Raw genomic sequence first — 22453 nt, 5'->3', positions numbered from 1 at the left:
TGCTTCAAACCAGCTATCACACCTACAGGAGCAGCAAGGCCCAATTGCAGAGAGAGGGATCTCCTTGAGCAGAAGAAACTCTACAAACAGTTAGTGACACACAAGAAAAGAGACAACATGAAGGCCACATGAGAGTGACTCATCTAGGTGGCCAAGGCCAAGTTCTGGAGTATCACGTTCCACGTTCTGGAGTATCACGGCTGGCTTCCCCAAAACTGGAATGGCACAGATAGTCACATCTTACCAGAGGTCTGAGTAAATTACTTTCAGAGGCTCTACGAATACCTCCCTGATGACTGTGGTTTCCTCCTTCCAGATAGGGAATTAAGGAAGACTTGCCCAAGTGGCCAATGGCCACCTGTGTCTATATCTGAAAATAAGAGCCTTATTGTACATCTGAGACCCGGGAAGGCCCCTGGGACGGGGACCTTATCCCCTTGCAACATTAAAAATTATCCAGAGTAGTGGGATCCAGTCTTGGTCGCACTTTTCATCTGTATCAATTCACATGGAAGTATCCCTAGTGACTGGGGATTAGCTATTATAGTTCCCATATTCAAGAAAGGCAGAAGAGAGGACCCTGCAAACTACAGGCCCATCAGCTTGCTCAACAACATCGACAAGCTTTATGCAAGACACTTACAATGGGAACTTAGGGACTGGATAGCTCATGTAAACCTCTTCGCAAAGAAGCAAGCACGCTTTAGGGAGGGCTGATCTATGGTCAATCAGTATTTAGTTCTACAACATCTCATTCAAAAAATATTCCAACAAGAGTATAACCTCTCTATATGCAGCCTTTATTGACCTCAAGGCTGCCTTTGACTCCATCTCAAGAGTCAAGATATGGGAGAAGCTGGAAACCTCCTCGATTGAGCAATGCCTGCTTTACCTGATCCATATCCTACACACACACAGACACGTCCCTTAAGGTCAGCTGCAGTTCTCAAGGCCACCTCTCAAAGCCACCTCTCAAAGCCAGTTCCTATGCACAAGGGAGTTAAACAGGGATGCATACTTGCCCCACTTCTCTTAAACTTTTATATCAATGATATGGTGAGCCATTTAAACAGGCCAGACTTTGATGATGATGCAATCCTTTCAAGGACCCCTACTGGGCTAAGGAGAGCCTTGGTAGTTCTAGCTCAGTTCTGCAAGGAAGAACAGCTCAAAATTAACTATCAAAAAACTAAAATCATGGCTAAGAGACCCAAGACTCGTTCCAGAAGTAAAAACGCCCACAAGATTGAGCATCTATTTTAGGTAACTGGGGGTGGTTCTACATGCCTCTGACTCCAGAAGGGCCCACAGTGAACATGTCGCCCTCGCCACGCAAAGGAGCTCCTTTGCTTTCCTGAAATTTCTCTGGGCCAAAGGAGGCCACTGTGGCACTCAAATTATTTGAAGCCAAGTCGCTGGCACAGCTACTCTATGGCACACAATTGGGTCCCCCTATTAGCTTTGCCCCCTTGTAACTGGTACAATCCACATTTTTAAATAGCTGCCCTCCAAATCCAATATTGCATTCCAAATGCCACTCGGCAACTAGAGACAGGAATGATGAAAGTGGAGGCTAGATGAAAGTGGATGGCTGGTCACCATCACCTACGGGGTTAAGCTAGTCCTCCATCCTCATGGATTCCCCCCCCCCCACAGACTCCTTTCTATCTTCTTGGAAAAGAGCTGTCCAGACCAAACTGTCAAGCTTGGGATTCTCTCTCCCCCTTTTACTAGCTATGGGATATGACCAGGCCAAATCTGTGCTTAAAAAAAGGATGTTGGACATAGAATGCCAAACAGACCTAGGCAGGATCCCAGACTTCCCCACACTGGAAAGTCTGAGATACCTCCCCTCTCCTGCTGTGTAACTGTCACTGCTGGAAATCCCAGACCATATGAGGGACTTCACTTTGGCACATTGCCATGCCCTCCCGTCAGCTGTTCTAGAAGGCAGAGAGACCATATCCTTGTGACACAAGGCATGTTGAAACTATAGCACATGTTCTCTTCTTCTGCCCCTTTTACAGTCGCACCAACCTCATCCTGCCAGTACTCCTCAAGTACCCTGGTTGCTCAGGTAAATTCTATACCTTGTTGCTCCTCTTGGATGAAGACCCCACCATCACACACACACAATACTGCCAAGTTCTGTGCCTACTGTGCTGTGTAGAATCCACAGGGCCATGACAATTCCCGCCTAGAGGGAACGTGGGCTGAGCCTACAAAATCCAGCCTTAGCCTCCGCTCTCACACAAGTTATTGTAACCTCCTTTTATTTGCATACTTTAATTTTTCTTATTTATTTTGAAACACTCTTGTTTTTAAGTACCCTTACACGTAGAGCCCTTCTGACCAACTGTTTACTAGGATGCAGACTTTTCTCTCGTAGACAGTCTCAGTTCTATTTTTAAAATTTTTTTAAAAAAATTCCACCTTATTACTACCCTACACTTTTATAGCTTCATAACTGTAGTTTTATATTTTATACTGAACCCCTGCCTGTACCTCACATATTCTTATGCTGGCCTAAGACCGAAATAAAGGTGATTGATTGACTGACAATTTAATGTGCAGTTTGGCCCTTAACTCAGTCTCAAAACTAGCAGTGAGCACTAAGGCTGCTCACTATTGCACATATCCAAGTGCCATTCTAGTCAGTGGGACTTAACCATGTACAAAGGAGCCATGGTGATGTGGTGTGGCAATAGCAAATGGTTGCTGCCACTGAGTAGTAACCAAGGGGCAGGGACCCCCTGCCCTTACTGGTAGATGTTATGCAGTTGTGTTGTTGGGAAAAGGAGACTGCAAGACCAGCACTATAAAGCCATTGGCTGCTGACATCATTTCCCAATCTCATGCAAGGTGTTGCTGGCCAGCCAGCAGCCACATGTACACAGCAATGAATTTGCCACTCCCTTCCTCTAAAACCACTTGAAATGTCCACCAATAGCCATTTGCTATAGCCACATAATTTCACCAGCCGCTGCAAGACAATATGAGGAATTAAAATGATGAATACAAACATTGCCTGATTTTTGTACATATGAACCCCATTATCCACGGGGGTTACATTCTGCCCTAAAATCATGGATAATGGAACCACAGATAACAAGGCATTAAAGTCAATGGGAATAGGTTCCTGGAGGCTAGAAAATGGGCAAAAAAGGATTAAAATGTTTAAAATAGCTAAATAAAGTGCCCTAACATGCTCTGTGGGTCTCTAGCTGTCCAGGAATACCACCCCAAAGTCCCAATTGCCCAATTTTTTCCATGGAAAATTGTAGGGGGGAAATGCTTTTCTCTTTAAAATGAGCCACAAAATAAAACCTTTTCTCAAAATGGTGGCCGGAAATTACCAATACCACGGATACACAAAATTAAACTTTTAAAAACCAGATTTTTTCCCCCATGTATGCCGAGATCTGGTGTCAATTACCTGACCGCAAATAATCTGATGGATGTCAGATCTGTAGATAGCAAGGCTTCCCTGTACATGCACCTGAAGGGCAAGTTCAGATTGCAACATCCTACACTCCCCATTTGGTCCTGAGTTCCACAACTAAGAGTGCTTCAAATATTTACAGAAAAACTTGGGAGAACTATGCAGACTGAAACACCCTGTGCACATCAACTACAGGGTTTCAAAGTGAATGTGAAAAAAGTTGTTAAGAATCCTTGCACATTTTGAAGGTGAAAAAGTGAGATTCAAAATCACATTTAATTTTACTTATTAGCAAATGTCTATAATAGGGATGTGCAAAAAATTTCGGGCACAGAACGATCTGTGCCCGAAACGAACAATTTCGGGTGATTCGGGGCCAAACCGAATCACCCCCGATGTCCCCCGATATTTTTTGGGCACCAGCTGAATCACCCGAATTTCGGGCATGAAAAATTCGGGTGATTCGGTTCACGGTTGATTTTTGGTGATTTTTTAAAGTTTTAGTGACTTTGGGGCAGTTTGGGGGCATAGCATGGGATATGGGCAAAAGGAGTGGGGTGGGGTGGTAGTGCCTAATGGGTGCAGGCTACCACCCCAATTTCAGGGGGATTGGGCAAAGGGCTGATTTTTGGTAAATTTCTGAAAATTTCATGTCTTTGGGGCAGATTGGGGCATATTGGGGTAGAAAGTGGGGCCTGGGGCAGAATAGTGGGGTGGGGTGGTAGTGCCTGATGGGAGGAGGCTACCACCCCAATTTCAGGGGGTTTGGACAAAGGGGTGATTTTTTGAGAATTTTTGAAGTTTTAGTGACTTTGGGGCAGTTTGGGGGCAGAAAGTGGATCTGCCCCAAAATAGTGGGGTGGGGTGGTAGTGCCTAATGGGTGGAGGCTACCACCCCAATTTCAGGGGGATTGGGCAGAGGGCTGATTTTTTGAGAATTTTTGAAGTTTGGGTGTCTTTGGGGCAGATTGGGGGCAGAAAGTGGATCTGCCCCAAAGGAGTGGGGTGGGCTGGTAGATAGTGCCTAATGGGTGGAGGCTACCACCCATCCCCAATTTAAGAGTGATTGGGCAGAGGGGTGAATTATGGTGAATTTATTTGTATGAGGTTTGTCTTCATAAGGTGAAGTGTGCTAAATTGATTACTTCCTCATATTATTCATAGTAAAGGAAAGTGTGAAAAAGTGAAAGTGGGGTCATGAGAGTTGTTTAATTGAAAAAAATCTCATTTGCTATGATAGAATGAGAATTCACACCTCAGAAAAAACTTCTGAGGTGTGAATTAGCAATAGCAATAGCAATAGCAATAGCACTTACATTTATATACCGCTCTATAGCCGGAGCTCTCTAAGCGGTTTACAATGATTTCAGCATATTGCCCCCAACATTCTGGGTACTCATTTTACCGACCTCGGAAGGATGGAAGGCTGAGTCAACCTTGAGCCCCTGGTCAGGATTGAACTTGCAACCTTCTGGTTACAGGGCAGCAGTTTTACCACTGCGCCACCAGGGGCTCATTCTATCATAGCAAATGAGATTTTTTTCAATTAAACAACTCTCATGACCCCACTTTCACTTTTTCACACTTTCCTTTACTATGAATAATATGAGGAAGTAATCAATTTAGCACACTTCACCTTATGAAGACAAACCTCATACAAATAAATTCACCATAATTCACCCCTCTGCCCAATCACTCTTAAATTGGGGATGGGTGGTAGCCTCCACCCATTAGGCACTATCTACCAGCCCACCCCACTCCTTTGGGGCAGATCCACTTTCTGCCCCCAATCTGCCCCAAAGACACCCAAACTTCAAAAATTCTCAAAAAATCAGCCCTCTGCCCAATCCCCCTGAAATTGGGGTGGTAGCCTCCACCCATTAGGCACTACCACCCCACCCCACCTCACTATTTTGGGGCAGATCCACTTTCTGCCCCCAAACTGCCCCAAAGTCACTAAAACTTCAAAAATTCTCAAAAAATCACCCCTTTGTCCAAACCCCCTGAAATTGGGGTGGTAGCCTCCACCCATCAGGCACTACCACCCCACCCCACTATTCTGCCCCAGGCCCCACTTTCTGCCCCAATATGCCCCAATATGCCCCAAAGACATGAAATTTTCAGAATTTTACCAAAAATCAGCCCTTTGCCCAATCCCCCTGAAATTGGGGTGGTAGCCTGCACCCATTAGGCACTACCACTCCACCCCACTCCTTTTGCCCATATCCCATGCTATGCCCCCAAACTGCCCCAAAGTCACTAAAACTTTAAAAAATCACCAAAAATCAGGATTTTGCCCAATCCCCCTGAAATTGGGGTGGTAGACTCTACCCATTGGGCACTACCACCCCACCCCAAAATTTTGCCCCTGGGCCCCTTTTTACCCCCCAAATCGATTCGGATTCGGATTCAGATTAAATCCGAATCCGAACCGAATCAAGGGTGATTCGGGTGACCCAGATTCGGGCACAAAACAGAACAGGGGTGATTCGGTTCGGGTCCGAGCCGAATCACCCGAAATCCCGAATTGCACACCCCTAGTCTATAACTCATTCAGTAAAGGAGTTTAAAAATATCCCAATGTTTTACCAAAAATAAAATAATTTTTTTACAATCTGAATACATACTAGTTAATATTAAATGAGTTTAAAATATAAGATGTAATCACAACAGAATTGCATGTGGACAGATCCTATTACCTTTAATGGACCCATCTGTGAGCAACTAAGTGTAGCCACAAAAATCAACAGAAATAGAATAGTTAGAAAATAAAATAGCATGTAATCATGACTGATTCATTATATTTTAAGGATTTTGTTTGCTTTCTTTTGAAAAATAACATGTCCTGCTCATTATATTTTCTCCTCACTGTATTTGACCAAAGAGAACCTTTGTAGATATTATAATGCCGTCTTAAATTACCTCATATCTTTCATGATCCAGTGTCTCCACTATGACATTTTTTCCTGTCTGATCAATAAATGTTACAGGCTTCTCGAGTTTAACCTGTTCTCCTAGGTATTCCATAAGCTTCTCACTAACTTGACCAGAACCTCCAATAAACTTCCGCTCCTGGAAGACAAAGAAAAATAATATTGTACAACAGGAAAAATTGTTGAAATCCACACAAAACAGGATACCTGGAACTGCAATAGAATCCATTACAATGGTGAACAGAGTATTTAATTTATTTATTTATTTATGCCCACCCTTCCAGCACACTACTGCTCAGGGCAGCTCACAACATTAATAAAAAGATACAATATAAAATAAGATTAGAATAAACCAACTTTAACTTAAACAAGTTAAAAGACCAAGCTAAAACCACAACTAAAATTACATTTTTTAAAAAATATATTCAAATTAAAAGTTGTTTTAAAAGCTAAAAACTGAGAACCATAAAATCATTTTTAAGAAGTGTAAAGGTGGCCCTTCCATGAAACAGAGTGAAGTGGTTGTCTCAGGTACAACTGTGAGGAGGGATGTGGAGGGTGCAAGCACCCCAAAAGCTTCCCTACTACTCTTATTCACTCCACTGGACAGTATATCATTCATTTCTCCTTCCTCACGCCACTGGAAAATGTGTCTTCTTTCCCCTCTTTCCCCCTTGATATGAGCTAGGAATAACCCTTCCACCACTGGCTGGCCTTTCGGCATAATCCGAGAAGGCTCTCATGCCACACACTGCACCCACCTGCAGAGTGAGAAATATAGTGTCCTTCACCCCAGGCAGCAAAATGTTTTGGACCCTTCCTGGAAAGGGTCCATAACAGTGGCAGATCATATGGGTTACATGCACAAACTCCCAGATTCAATCCACTTAAAGGTGACAGTAAAAGTTGGGTAAGACCTCTGCCGGAAACCCTGGATTGCTGATGCCAGTCAGAACAGACAAAACTGAGCTAGGTCCAATGCTGATCCAGCTCTGTATAAAGTAAAATGAAGTGTGCCATTGAGTCAGTGTTGACTTCTGGCAACCACCGAGCCCTGTGGTTGTCTTTGGTAGAATACAAGGCAGCTTGATATGCTTTTAGGTGTGCTGCCCAAAGGCTGCAGATCCCACCACAATATACTATAAACACACAGGTATGCTGAGTAATTGACTCCCTGGACACCAGAATAACTTGAGGTTATATGTATGAGCATCATGCTTCATTTTTCTATTTTTCTTCCCCCATGTCTGACCCACATGTGTGCTACTTGTGGTTGTTGCTGGCACAATAACAGCTTCTACCATTACATAAAGTGCCTTTCAAATTCAGTTATTCTCTTGATACACGGATCAAGAATCAAAACTCATTATATGCCATCTAGGGGACTGATCTATGCTGAAAATCTACACTGTGTTTCCTCAGAACTGAGAAGTGACTGCAGCATTGTTGCCATGATGATCCAATACATAGAACTGGCAAGAAATTGTTATACCTGGCCTCCATTGGTGGTTGAAAATATCCTGGCTGTCCCTCCACACTGTTTGACATACCACAGGAACCAGAGAGCAGAAACCTCATGGGGCTCAGAGGTAACATCAACATTCACAAACAGAGTAGCAAACCGTCTGGCAGAACTGCATGTGAAACCAAAGTAGAAAAATCTGGTTAAGCTAGATAACATCTTCCTGATGTGCTCTCGAACAGAAAGGAAAGGAAAATGTGTTGGAACTCTCTTCTCTTGTTGAAGTCAACAGTAGCTGTTTGCCTTTCAATTCATAATTTGCGTCCACCATCATGGGAAGATACCAAAGTACCTTGAAAATACATTCCTTTAAGCGTATCTTAATTCATTTTGTGCAAGGGTCTATTCATTTCTTCTGAAACTAAATAACTCAGATTTCACCTGCCTTTTGCACCTATCATCTCTCTTCTAAAGACCTATCATTGCAGAATGCAGGAAGAAACTAGCAAAGTTCAGTCAGCAGCAAAAGCACCTCAGAGGAAAAGTCTTGAAGGGATGCGTGGGAACTCACTCTAAAACCTGTGTTGTTCCTCTGGTTGCCTTCTCTCCATTGTGAAGTGGGGTGGGGGCGGATTTAGTATAGATACAGAGAGACCCAATAGCAGGGCAGTTTTCACACAAGGCTTTTAGCTCATATCTCCTCTAGACTGGCCAGATTATTTATTTATTTAATTTAAAACATTTTATTTATTTAAAATAAATATAAATAAATAATATTTATTTACAATATTATAAATAAGTAAAACATTACTGCGTGGGATGGCTCACAACATTTATAAAACACTTACAATATAAAATCAGACTAATAAAATTAACCAAATTAAACAAGTTAAAAATCCAAGCTAAAACCACAATCAGAATTAGCTTTTAAAATTTCAAATTAAATTCTTTAAAAAGCTAAAAACTAGGAATTATAAAAACTAAAGACTTAAGAACCTACCGGGTAAAAGCAACAGGTGAAACATTAAAAAGCCTCTTTTAAAAGATGGGTTTTAAAAAATACTGAGGGAGGGAGCATGGTGAAGCTCTTCAGGGAGGGTGTTCCAAAGCTGAGGGGCCACACCCGAAAAAGCCCTTGTCTCTAGTTTTACCAACCCAGAGCACTTCCATCTTATCTGGATTAAGTTTCAGTTTGCCCCCATCCAGTCCAGAACAGCCTCCAAGCCATGGTTCAGAGCATCCACTGCCTCCCTGGTGTCTGCTGACTTAAAAGATAGGTAGAGCTGATGGCACCGCAGCCCACACCTATGAATGATCTCTTCCAGAGGTTTCATGTAGGTGTTAAACAGCATGGGGGACAGAATCTGGAGAGCCAGCGTGGTGTAGTGGTTAGAGTGCTGGACTAGGACCGGGGAGACCCAAGTTCAAATCTCCCTTCAGCCATGATACTTGCTGGGTGACTCTGGGCCAGTCACTTCTCTCTTAGCCTAACCTACTTCACAGGGTTGTTGTGAAAGAGAAACTCAAGTATGTAGTACACCACTCTGGGCTCCTTGGAGGAAGAGCAGGAAGGATATAAATGTATGTATGTACAGTATGTATGTATGTATGTATGTATGTATAAATAAAAGATCCCTGTGGTACCACATAGGCTAAAGGCCAAGGGGTAGAACAGGCATCCCCCAGCACCAACTTCTGAGTACAACCATCAAGGTAGGAGCAGGGCCACTGTATAACCATGCCCCCCAATCCAGATTTACCCCGAAGTCCCTGCAAACTATCGGTGAGCACTTCACACATAATTTGTGTGTTTCATTGTGCATCAGAGTGTAACCCAATTTATATCAGAGTATGACCCCTGCTAACCTGGCAAAGAGGCACCTTTTAACATGGTGATTCTATTTAGCAGGGGGAGAGTAACTGGCCCTGTCCATACCCAGCACAGTACCTCCAGTGACTGTTGCTGGTGTCTACCTTATATTTCTTTTTAGATTGTGAGATCTCTGGGTACAGGGATCTATCTTATTTATTTATTATTTCTCTGTGTAAACCGCCCTGAGCCATTTTTGCAAGGGTGGTGTAGAAATTGAATAAAATAATAAAATAATAAAATAATAATAATAATAATATTTTCGGTTAAGCGACGTTTCTTCCAGTAACTTTGCTGTCTTCAGCCCTGGTTGCTCAACTGAAGACCCTGAGTCCTGTTGCCCACTTGCCACCAAATGTCCAGGGACTCCAGCACCTGGTGCGGTCCTTGTTGACCCGGGCGACGACTGATCCGGTATAGATTTATTAAAGTTACGTCTCACCATCTTGTTGATGGGAGAGGCACTCTTTGTCTGGCTCCTCTGGTGAGACCTGTCCAGTATGGTTGGACCTCTGGCATAGCTCTCACCTTCCTCAGCGCACGCAAGCCCCTAATCAGCTGTTGTAAAAAGATCACACAGACTGACTACAAACAAAGGCATGACGAGGTAGCAGGGATGATACACTGGAACATCTGCAAAAAATACAAGCTACCTGTAGCCAAGAATTGGTGGGACCATAAAATTGAAAAAGTCGAAGAAAATGAAGATGTAAAAATATTATGGGACTTCCGACTACAAACAGACAAACATCTGCCACACAATACACCAGATATAACTGTAGTCGAGAAGAAAGAAAAACAAGTCAAAATAATCGACATAGCGATACCAGTGGATAGCAGAATAGAAGAAAAAGAAATAGAAAAAAATCACCAAATACAAAGATCTACAAATTGAAATTGAAAGGCTGTGGCAGAAAAAGGCCAAAATAATCCCAGTGGTAATTGGCACCCTGGGTGCAGTCCCAAAAGACCTTGAAGAGCACCTCAACACCATAGGGGCCACAGAAATCACCATCAGCCAATTACAAAAAGCAGCTTTACTGGGAACAGCCTATATTCTGCGACGATATCTATAACTGCTGACAATAAAATTCTGGCATCCCAGGTCCTTGGGAAGGACTCGATGTCTGGATAAAACAAACCAGTCAATAACACCTGTCTGACTGTGTAAAATAATAATAATAATATCCAGGGTTTAAAAATCCACCTTTTGTGTCTGTTTGGGGGGGCAACTTCGAACTCTCAGCAAAGGCTAGCAGTAAACTTGCAGTAAAGTCTTCTGTATGAAAAACGCCCAGGTAAATAAGGAGGAACATTCTAGCTCATCATCTCCAAACCTTGGAATGATGCAGAACTCACTTGGCCTAAACTATTCTTGTCAGCTTATTCAATATCCTCCTATACATCTGTAGGGAAGAAAGAGCACAAACTCCCAAACTGACAATTATAGATCCACTGCCCTTCTTGCTTCCAGCTGGTATTTAAGCACTGCATTTTATGTATTTGAACCTTTGCTCATTACTTAGCCTTTAAATCAGAGAGCAGGAACACTTGAAAGAAACTGTGTCCCATATGGTAAAAATCAGCTCTGTGAGATTCAGTTAAAGCTGTTCATGTTTGGCTTGCACCAAGAGGACACGTAGAATGTAACTGGTGAACTAACTCCTTCAGTGATACAGCTTCAGGGGACTTGTCGTAGCAAATTTTCAGCCAGGGAAATTGCAGAAATGGCTTTTGAGTTACTGTAGCTGTATCCTAGGATGGGCTTCATATGCTGTGTGCATGCCATCCCCAAAACAATCGGGATGTTTGCTAGGAGCTGATTTGTACCATGTATATTCAGCCTCATCAGTATATCAACTTCAAGCATTTATGTTAAGCTCCTGCATACCCATTTTTTTCTGTAGAATGTAACATAATCAGTTTTTTGCCTTACCTCACATGATGGGTAATCTATGCATGCATGCATGCATGCGCGCATGCACACACCTCTCTTTTGGAAAACCTATGAGCCACCTGGGAAGGAGAGGGGGATGGAGACCTGATGGTGCTTGTGAGAGGAAGGATTCTGTTCTTGCTGGTGCATCCTGCTCCCTCCCACAAAGACCCCACTTTCAGCGTTCCAAGGTAGTGCTTAATTGAGAGATGCCAACTTAGATACCCATGCTCCCATGAGGGCTGTCTTTTGCAATAGATGGTGGTTTAGAAAAGGCACTCTTTATATGCTCACAGCCATTCTCATTACTATTATTTCAAGAGCTGCACCTCACCCCACCCCCAGTATTGTAAGACCTTCTCAAGTTGTATCTGGAAAATCTCATTTCAAATTATGTCCTGATTCCAGGAAAAGCTATGGGTCTTACTAGACTATATGTTGGAGACCCATAATTTGATCTTCAGTGTCTTAATTTTTTTATAAAAGCAACTATGGGAGGATTGGGACCATGGGGCTGGGAGAAGAAAGATTAATCTTGGTTTGTAAACAGTCAATAAAACATCAAATACATGAAATGAAAAAGAGCAATATTCTTCTGACAATCTTGTTTTTCTGGTTTTCATCGTTTACAATGCAGAAGGCAACATTTCACATTTGTTTCTTCTAGCTGAAAGAGCAGACTGTGCTTAAACGTGGAATTGCCCTCTGGGGAGACCTGACATTTGATCTTTTTTTCATGCACATGCATGACAACAAGGTAATAGTTCCAAATGGTCAACCACTGAAAGAGCAACACTGCAGTTTTATGCAGTATTGATTATATGTTTTGACAATCACGACTGAGGGTCAAACTAGATGAGACATTATTGCTTAGTAGTTGCACATCTTGTCTTTTCTAAATAGGAGTGTGTGTGTGTGTGTGTGTGTGTGTGAGAGAGAGAGAGAGAGAGAGAGAGAGAGAGAGGGAGAGGGAGAGGGAGAGGGAGAGGGAGATTTAGGAACTGCAATGGGGGGCAAGGTGGGGGAGGAGTCTTAAAGCCTCCCTCTGCTCCCCACCATGAACTCAATCCAGGATCTCCTAGGCTGCTCTTTAGGAGAAAACAAGATGCACAACTGCCACACAACATCTCATCCAGTTTGCTGTTCATCCCCTCTTTTAGTTGCCCCACACATGTCGTTAAATAAGTAATAAAAGTGGTCCAGAATCACAAAGCTATTTCCCCCAGCTAATAATGGAAAACTTAAAGAACTTAATAGACATTTGTCGGGAATAAAGGTCCACATTTTGCTAAAAGGTAACCATGGCTACAAGAGGTAGACTGAAGAAGAAAAGTTTGCCTTCCTTGTACATTGATAACATTAATTTTTTTAGCTTACGTTTTAAAGGGAAAGTAAGCTTATGAGGTAGGGGTGTGTGTCCCCTATCAACTTCATAATGGCTGAACCAATATGAACCAAATTGGGTACAGTTGGAGGGAGACCTCAAAGGCAGAGTTTGTGATTATGTCATCTACCCCAATTCAAGATGGCAGATGTGTGAACATTTGAGGTGCAAGTGGGCTAACTTGTGAACTGCCTAACTGATTTGGACCAAATGTAGTCCAGTTGTAGGAATAGTAAAAGGAAAGTAGGCAGATTAGTTTTTACCAGAACAATTTGTTCTTTGAGAAACAAGGAATGCTTCAAAACTATTACCAAGGGGCAAGCAAGACTCAATATAAGGCTTGCTGGATAAGCATGTTGAGGCAGCATGTGACATGATCAATGCATACACATTTTTATTTATTTTTTAATGTAAACCACTTTGAGAAGCAATATATAAATATTTGTAGCAGTTTTGTGCAGATCTTTGCCTTAAAGTCACCTTGTGGTGGAAAAAAGCTGTATTTTAGTATACATTTCTCTGCATAAATTATTTCATCATATCTCCCAATTCTGAACTAATCAGAAGTCCCATGCACTGTAATGGAAATAAGTTCTCTGCAAGAGCCTCAGGATCAAGGAGTACTCAGGTATTCTTGATATCTATCTTATAAATTATGTATAAATTTATAAATTTATTTATAAATTATGTATAAAACCACTGCTCACTTTGTCCAGCACACTTTGTTTATTAACTCTTGCATAGTCATTTTGTCCCATTCCTCTGCATGTGGTGCCTTCCATGGAGCTTCATTGGGAATCTATGAGAGAAGAGAGTCAACAAAACAAAAACACAAAACACATCTTTCCAGAACTGGAAAATACTTCTGATTTGTTAATGTTTAGAAATCCAACTACTCTGTTCTTTGGGCTTTCTCCTCAGGAGTGCCAAATCTATGCAAGATCTTACAGGCAAAAAGTTAATGGAGTTCTCTAGGTAGAACTGTTGTTTTCTATAAGTTTATTCATAATGCCAAAGAGCTTTTGTCTTCTGAAAGGTCCTCTACTCTCCAGTTTGTCACAATATAATAAGCCCTTTGTACTTTCAGAGTGTATTATGCCTATCAAACATAATGGATTTCCATTCAGAATTGAAGATATGAAAGATATGATATAGCAGGTTTAAATTAGCCAAGTTCTGTACAGTTTTTCTTAGGTTTCCCTTGCAACATTGTTGTTATGCAGATCAAGAACTGCACAATTTTATGCAAATCAAGAACTATGATGTAGAAAGTATGTGACTTGCCTAAGACAGCAAGCCACATAATGGTTCAGACATCACATTGTATCATGGTTCATGAAATTTAACTACAGTTTGGCATGACATTGGAGCTGAGAAAGCATGTTTTGGGATCAGACAACAAACCCCAATCAGAAATCATTTTTTGAAGTGATTTTAGAAGCCCTGATATGTATAATAATGTCTCAAAACAACCCTTAGTTTTGCTTCTGAGTTGTAGAAAGCAAAAAATGGGAGGTGGATTTTGGAATTGTTATGCTGTGATTCTTACCAGACTCCTCTGGGTAAAATATACATACAAGGCCACCATTTTTTCACATAAAGCCACAGAAACAACACTACATCATGATGCAGTGTTGTTCCTGAGGAATTCTGGGGGGAAATGGCAGCCATCAGCAGCAGCTGCCAGGAGGACTGGTGATACATTTTACCCTACCACTCCACAAAATGTGGAAGTAGTTACATGGTCTCTCCCCACTCCAGCTTTTACCTCTTCCTCAGTATCCCAAGCTTTTGGCTCACTTCTAAGACTTAACCAGAAGTTAGTATATATAATAGAACTGCAGCCTTAATCATCAAGTCAGATTCAATACAATGGAAGATCACCACCACCCAACCAAATAGCTGTTTCTCTGTTAGAGACAGGAGAACTTTCATTCTTGCTCCTGGACACATCAAAAAAGAGCCAGTTTATCAGTGCAGGAGAACCTTAGCAGGTAGAAAGGGGGGGGGGAGAACATTAGCAGGTAGAAAGGGGAGAGGCAAGACGATGAGAGAGGAAAGATGTATATCCTGAAGCAAATAGAGGGTAGTAAGGCTCAAATAAAAAGGGTTGCAGTTCAGACACTCTAGCCCTAGTCACATGTTACATTCAATGCACAAACTGCATGGATGTACAGTTATTCACACATTTTGTTGAAGACATGTATTATGTTCAACATAGTGTATTGAACACAATACTCTTCCTGTCTGTACCATGCATCTGAAGGACCTGTAGCCAGGCTCCCTTTTTAAACAAACACAGTACAGTCATTCACATAAAAATATGTACATGAGTTCAGACCCCTGAATGCATGTACAATGCAATGCATTATTCTATCAGTTTATTAATCTGAGCAATTGTGCTCCTTAGCTAAACTGGAGCAGCTACAGGCCATACCTCCTTCCCCATTTCATCCATGGTCCTCCACAGATTGTTGTAATCCAAGTAGGCAATGGGATTCCACATAGAAGGGAAAGGACCTTTGAAAGGATAAGATTTGCCCTGAAAGGTAGAAAACACACACAAATATTTATATACCACTTTGCAATAAACCGTTTCAATCAAAACAAAAGAGACACTCAAGTCAGATATTTACTTTGCATAGCCAAGTTGATTGAGCAAATCTTGGTGCGATGCAAATCAATATTGAGGACCCTTTCCACAACAGAACCCCCAGATGCCCATTCAGTTCCTTGGGACAAGTAATAAAGGATAATACTATCATCAGGACTGTTGACACAATCAGTCACTTTTGTATAAAATTGCATGAGCTCACTTCAGCCAACTAAAGCTGTAAGCCTGATGTTGACATATGCTGAAATAAAGGCAGCAACCCCTGACAAGGTCAAAAATCTTCTGCTGACCTCTCTTTCAGCCTATGACCATGAGCGGTTACTGGATTTCAAAGTTCCAGAGAAACACCTTGAACTTTGAATGACTCAAGCTAATCAAGCAAGCAAGTATTATTGAAACTGAAGTATTATTGAAACTCTAAATGCTTTATTGTGTAAATCAAGGTTCTTTCAACATAGCAATCCTGGGATAAAACCTTTGATCTTTTGAATGTGTACAAATTCCTGATAAATGACATTGTAACATTTATTCACTGCTAATATTTCCCATGCAAATATTTCCCAGGTATTGGTTCTGCATGTCATCCATTTCTTGCAAATGCACATTTCCCAACATTTAATCACTGCTAATATTTCCCATGCATTGTGTATTGGTTTTGCACATCTGTTTCTTGCAAATGCACATTTCCAAGAGCAGCAGGATGGTGTAATCATAAACACTTTCAGTAAGTTTATGCTAGGATCTTGTATTTGAATTTGTAATTGGAAGCATGTGACCATTAGGCATGATAGCATAATAAAATAAGGAAGAGACTGCTAGCGTATGCAATAACCAACTAATCCTTATTAGATGGTCACTGACTACAGTCCGGTGACCTCCCCACCACCACCACTTGACTACATCTCTGAAGAACTGGTTGGATCTCAACTGGTCTTAGGGGGAACAATTCTGCTTTACCAAATGCTACCTTGTTCTATGGGGTTTGTGGGATCAAAGACATGGACAGTAGAATACAAGTGTTGTTGGTTCATGGCCTTTTCCAATATTCCCAGCTTACAGGGACCCAAGAGTAAACTTGATTGAAATCACTGGGGCATTTCCCCAATGAAATATACCCTGGTACATATGTCACCAATGGCCATGGTGTAGTGGTAGAGGAAAAGGTGAGTGCCCCTCTCCTTCATCATGCACTATGTGAATGTGTGAGCCAGGGCCTCCATGCCAGCGCTCCATCAGGCAGATGCCTCATCACATCATTTATCTTCCCCTTTTTCAAGCAAGACATCCCATAAAGGCTACTGGTGCTGCCCACACATTCCTCCTCCGTGAGAGGACTGCCTAACATTACCAACATATGAACTGCATCTATATTTTGGATCAAAGTGTCAGATGTTCAGCTTTGGTAAAAGCCTTAGACCATAGAAAGAGCATGGATGAGGTGATCAGAGGAGGAGAGGCAGCGTTGTGATCAGACGAGGAGAGGCACCTCAACTCCTGCTTGTGGCTTCCTGGAGGCATCTGGTAGGCCAGTGTGTGAAACAGGATGCTGGATTAGATGGGCCTTGGGCCTGATCCAGCAGGGCTGTTCTTACGTTTGTACAGTACACATAAGCCACCTGGTCTCCCATTACTTCCCACCAGCCAGCCAGTACTGGGCTTGGCTTTGCATTCTCTGAACTGTGTGGATCGATGAAGGCTGAGCACAGAGTCACATGGCCTACCTGGCCCTTTGCCTAGCCCATGATCACTACAAAACATTGCAAGTCTAGCATGAGCCAGACTTTGTGTTTTTGCCTTGGGAGAGGGCGGAATCACCCAGCCCCACACAATGTGGAGATGCAGCAGCATTGACAGTCCTTCCCCACCAAGGAAGGAAAAAGCTGGGTTTAACATGGCAGGGAAAACAGAAGTAGGGCTGTCACATGGCCTGAACAGTCCAGGAATCAGACATACTGTCCAGCTGTAGAAAAGGTGTTGTGCAGGATTCAGGAATTTGAGCCATAAGGTTACTTAAATGACTTTTACCCATTTTCCTAATGCTTTTCTCCAGGTATTCTAGCCACATCATGTCAATGTTTTAAAAGCCACATTTTTATCCTTTCTCCAGCACCAGCACTACTGAGTGGCTAGGCCGGCTTATATGACTCAGGAAACCCCTTGTCCTCCTTTCCAGATCATTTCTAGAGTTACTGGGGCTCTGGGTTTAGCTGTGATGTCTATGGACAGCTGCAGTCTTCTCTAGTGGCATCCCTGAAGTCCCACCTCTCTCTAGAAGACTTAATGCGGTTTTATTTCATTTCTCATCTGCACTTGGGTCACTGTCATATTTATTGTGTATATTTGATTGTGTTTATTGAGGTGAAATGCTCCTAATGCTTTCCTGTGCAAAAAACACTATGGGGGAAATAAGTTCCGTTGTCAAGACTCTTTACAACCCTGGTTTTTAAAAAGTTTAGTTGTTGTTTTTTTTAATTTGCTCCATTACCACCTTTGAAACTGTTGGAAGTGAAGGACTATGCACTATCTCTTGTCTCAAAGACAGTGGAGGACAGACTAGCAAGTCAGAGGGCTAGAGGGTCAAGACATTGGTCATCCCTTCTCTACTGCTCTGACACTATCCCTTTGGAATGTAGATTGCTACTCTTAGGGACTAACTTCCTTCCTTCCTGCTTTGCACTTCCTCTTCCCCTTCTCTTCCCTTCCTTCTACCTTGCAACATGCAAGCTTCTCTCCCCTGCACCATGTGTGCAGAGATGCAGAATCCATCTGCATCCAGCTAGCTAGCTAGATTAGAGATCCCATCTCCTCACTTTCCTATCTAGAATGGAGTTCTCTAATAAATACCATTTATATTGATTTGAAACTATGAACTGGCTCCAAGTTACTTTACTCTCAGCATACATGCATGCCTAACTAAATTTTGCTGTGTTGTGCCTCTGTACACTCTGCTATAATGAAAAAGCATTTCTCCTACCACAAAGAATTCCCAACAGAAACCACCTTAAGTGACGCAGCAGGGAAATGCTTGACTAACAAGCAGAAAGTTGCTGGTTGGAATCCCTGCTGGTATGTTTCCCAGACTATGAGAAACATCTATATCAGGCAGCAGCAATATAGGAAGATGCTGAAAGGCATCATCTCATACTACATGGGAGGAGGCAATGGTGAACCCCTCCTGTATTCTACAAAAGACAACCACAGGGCTCTGTAGTCACCAGGAGTTGACACTGACTCTGTGGCACACTTTACCTTTATAGTCCATGAAAAGAGATGTTTAAAACTACAAGCAATCGAATTCAAAAGAAAATGATATAGACTCAGGGATCCTCAACGCTGGGCCCCCAGATGTTAGTGGACTTCAACTCCCATAATCCCAAGCCCCAGTGGCCTTTGGTTGGGGATTATGGGAGTTGAAGTCCAATAACATCTGGGGGCCCAATGTTGAGGATCCCTGGACTAGATGGACTCAGTATATGCAAGCTTCCTATGTTCCTGTCTGTATCCTTGCATGCAGAAGGTCCCAGATTCAGTCCCTGGTATCCCCAGGTAGGGCTGGGAAAGGCTCCCACCTGAAACCTTGGAGTGCTGCTGCCAGTCAGTGTAGACCAGGGCTGCACAACTCTGGCCCTTCTACCGATATTGGACTACAACTCCCATTACTCCCGATTATTGGCTACTGTGGCCACTTGTACTATGGGCGTCCACCCAATTGTTTTTATCGCCATCTATTTCTCTCAGAATATTAATGACTGGCAATGCTAATATGATCCAGTATACTTTGGACAGGTTTCTTTTTAAAATGATTCTTTCCCACAGCTTGCATGTTTGCCCAGAAAACAATGAAACTGCATTAAAAATAATATAAAGCTGTCATTCGCTGAGGTGTTTTTTGCATGGAGGTGTGGCTATGGGGCAGAGCTGCACGGGTGGGTGTGGTGTGTGGGCTGGCATGGTGACTGCCTGGACTTCTGAATTTGAGACTACACCACTGATAAATAAAATGCTGATAGGAAGAAAGTGTGTCTATCATTTCCTCCCTTTAGCTAGAAAGGAAGGGAACGCACAGTCCCATTTTGCTTGTAGAATCTCACAGAGCTTGCTCCCACCTTGGCTGTTTCTCAGAGTGAACCAAGTGTGCATATCAGAAAAATAAACCATTTCTGCAGAGAGAACTACAGAAATGCTGTGATGAAAACTGACTGGCCAGGACAGAAGCAGCTTGGCTTTCTCTCTGTACGCGTGAGGGGAAGATGGCAGCACCATTCCAGTTTCCACCTCCCACAGCCCTTTTTTTTTTTGGATGGACTCATTAGTTCAGAATATTTAGAAAATCCTCATGTGTTTTGAGCGCATAGCACCAGAAGTGGTCACAGTAATCCCCATAAGCCAACGTAAAAGGATTTCAGCTTGGTTATCCTTCTTGTTTCCATCAATACAGCTAAATTGCCTTCCATTTTTGGCTTAATTGGATTGTGCTGCCTGAATGTAATATTCAGTTTTAATAAGTATTTGATTAAGTGTATGGTTAAATTGACAAATTAATTCAAATGAACTGATTCATAAGCATGGTAATCTGATTTAAAATGTTAATAAATTGATTGTAACATGAAATCACTTGGTAGGAGATTTTGTGGATCAGCATTATGTCTCATTTTATCTATCATCTTTAACAAAAGGTAGGCAACATAAAGCTGCAACTGTTCTCACACACACACACACCCCTCTGATGAGGACAGCAAAATACAAAAGGCCCCTGGAGACTAGAAATATCAGTTGGATGCTATGGGAAACACCTATATCAGGCAGCAGCAATATAGGAAGGTGCTGAAAGGCATCATCTCAGACTGCGCAGGAGGTGGCAATGGTAAACCCCTCCTGTATTCTACCAAAGACAATCACGGGGCTCTGTGGGCGCCAGGAGTTGACACTGACTCGATGGCACACCTTACTTTTATAGTCCATGAAAAGAGATGTTTAAAACTACAAGCAATCAAATTCAAAAGAAAATGATATACTTAGTAAGCAATAATAGCAAAACAAAATCATAAGGTCAGCAGACTGAGATTGTTTGCAATATGACAGTTGCAGCACTGGATAGGAAAGTGCAGTTGGACAAGATGAGATACTGTTTTCAATGCCAGTGATAACATGATGAGATACAGTTTCCCACTCTAATGAAAAAGAAATGTCTTGAAACCAGTTCCATGCTATCAGGCTGCCAGCAGACACATTTGTGACACAGAAACTGCCTTAGGAAGCTTATTGAATCAACAATGCTGGGAGATAGAGATCCCTGTTTATTCTCTTAGACCTCTTGCAACCACCTATTAGGATGTCATTCTAAACTGTTTGGTGGGTTGAGAGCTAGAAGCACCACACTGCAGTGGTTCTGCTCCCAAACAACATGGTTTGTTGCTATTGTAACTTCTATCTTTCTATTTCTCTAAGGCATACCCGTCACTAATCCCATGCATGGCAGCTCTCGCAAGAGTTCGTGTTTGAGCTGCCGGCAGGAGAAAAAAAGTAGTGGTGCTGGCAGAAAAGGTGGGAAACAAAGCAGTGGCAGCTGGGGATGCGGGGAGAAAATGGCGGTGGCTGGGTAGGCAAAACTAGAGGCACAGATGCTCTATGCCCGGCCCAGCGAGTTACTATATAATGCTTAAAAAACAAATGTGAGCACAAAGCTTATGACAGAAACAGTGTTCCCTCCAAGTCATGCACGTGTGTGTGCGCTCACACTTTTAAAATGTCTGCTCAAGTAATTTTAGATCTCCTCAGGTTTAGTCAGGAAGGTCCCACTCTGAATGCATGTGCACACACACTGTCTAGATACTGCCGTACAGAACAAAACTCATTCCGCACACAGACAAAAAAAATTTAGAGAATACTGGACTGAAACACTGAAGATTATTTAAGTGTGTACAGATGTGCCCATGGGAGAAATGAAAGTAATGAAAATTCTTCCCCACCTCCCACTTCCCAACTTAGGTTGGCCTTTAGGAAAGTTTACAGGGACAAGGCTTTAACTGTATGGCAGCCTCCATGAATGCTTCTTTATATGCCCTTTCTGTTCATATCTGGAGCACAAGTTTTTTGTTAATAGCTAATCTTAAGCAGGGACATAGCAAGGTTGGAGTGGACCATGGGGGGCGGGGAGCTGGGCCTCTCCCCCTTCCCCTCTTCCCACCTTCTTCTGAGAGGCAGGATGGGGAGAACAAAGAGCAAACTGTCACTCAGAAAGCAGGCCCCCTCTCCCTCAGAGACATTTGTCCCCACCCCTTGTTCAATTATAATTATGCCACTGGCCTAAGGGCCATGGAGGAATATAAAAGAGTAGAAGGCCTTGATGTAACCATTAATAATGCTTAGCACGGCATCACGTTGAAGGACTGCAACCTTTAACGAGGGGTAGAGTTAGCATAACAAGATAGAAACATAGGAAACTGCCATATACTGAGTCAGACCCTTGGTCCATCTAGCTCAGTACTGTCCACACAGACTGGCAGCTGCTTCTCCAAGGTTGCAGGCAGGAGTCTCTCTCAGCCCTCTCTTGGAGATACCAGGGAGGGAACTTGGACCATTCTGCATAGAAGCATGCATATGCTCTTCCGAGCATGGCCCCATTCGCTAAGGGGAATATATTATAGCGCTTACATGTAGTCTCTCATTCAAATGAAAACCAGGGCAGACCCTGTTTAGCAAAAGGAATAATTTATGCTTGCTACCACAAGACCAGCTATCCTGTCATTCTAAGTGGAGCAACATAACCAGGAGAACACCAAAGTTACAGGCTTCTGTGACCAGGAGAGATC

General features: G+C 42.5%; 1 protein-coding gene across 2 annotated transcripts in view; it reads right to left on the bottom strand.

Annotated features, from left to right (window-relative positions):
* Positions 1-22453, bottom strand: part of LOC128350419 (amine oxidase [flavin-containing] B-like) — a 107417-nt gene that overhangs the window by 30759 nt on the left and 54205 nt on the right. Inside the window, exons 1-5 of one of the 2 annotated variants that reach the window (XM_053308712.1) lie at positions 15664-15778; positions 15465-15569; positions 13735-13826; positions 7868-8009; positions 6365-6514 (exon numbers count right to left, since the gene is read on the bottom strand). In XM_053308712.1, the coding sequence (XP_053164687.1) occupies positions 6365-6514; positions 7868-8009; positions 13735-13826; positions 15465-15533 (453 nt within the window). In that variant the 5' untranslated portion in view covers positions 15534-15569; positions 15664-15778. Of the gene's footprint in view, positions 1-6364; positions 6515-7867; positions 8010-13734; positions 13827-15464; positions 15570-15663; positions 15779-22453 lie in introns of those variants that run through there. The other variant, XM_053308711.1, reaches the window with a different exon arrangement.

The sequence above is a fragment of the Hemicordylus capensis genome, chromosome 3 (assembly GCF_027244095.1).
Source record: "Hemicordylus capensis ecotype Gifberg chromosome 3, rHemCap1.1.pri, whole genome shotgun sequence".
Classification (NCBI taxonomy): Eukaryota; Metazoa; Chordata; class Lepidosauria; order Squamata; family Cordylidae; genus Hemicordylus; species Hemicordylus capensis.
The sequence above is the reverse complement of the archived record's forward strand: the minus strand, read 5'-3'. Positions and strand labels throughout refer to the sequence as shown.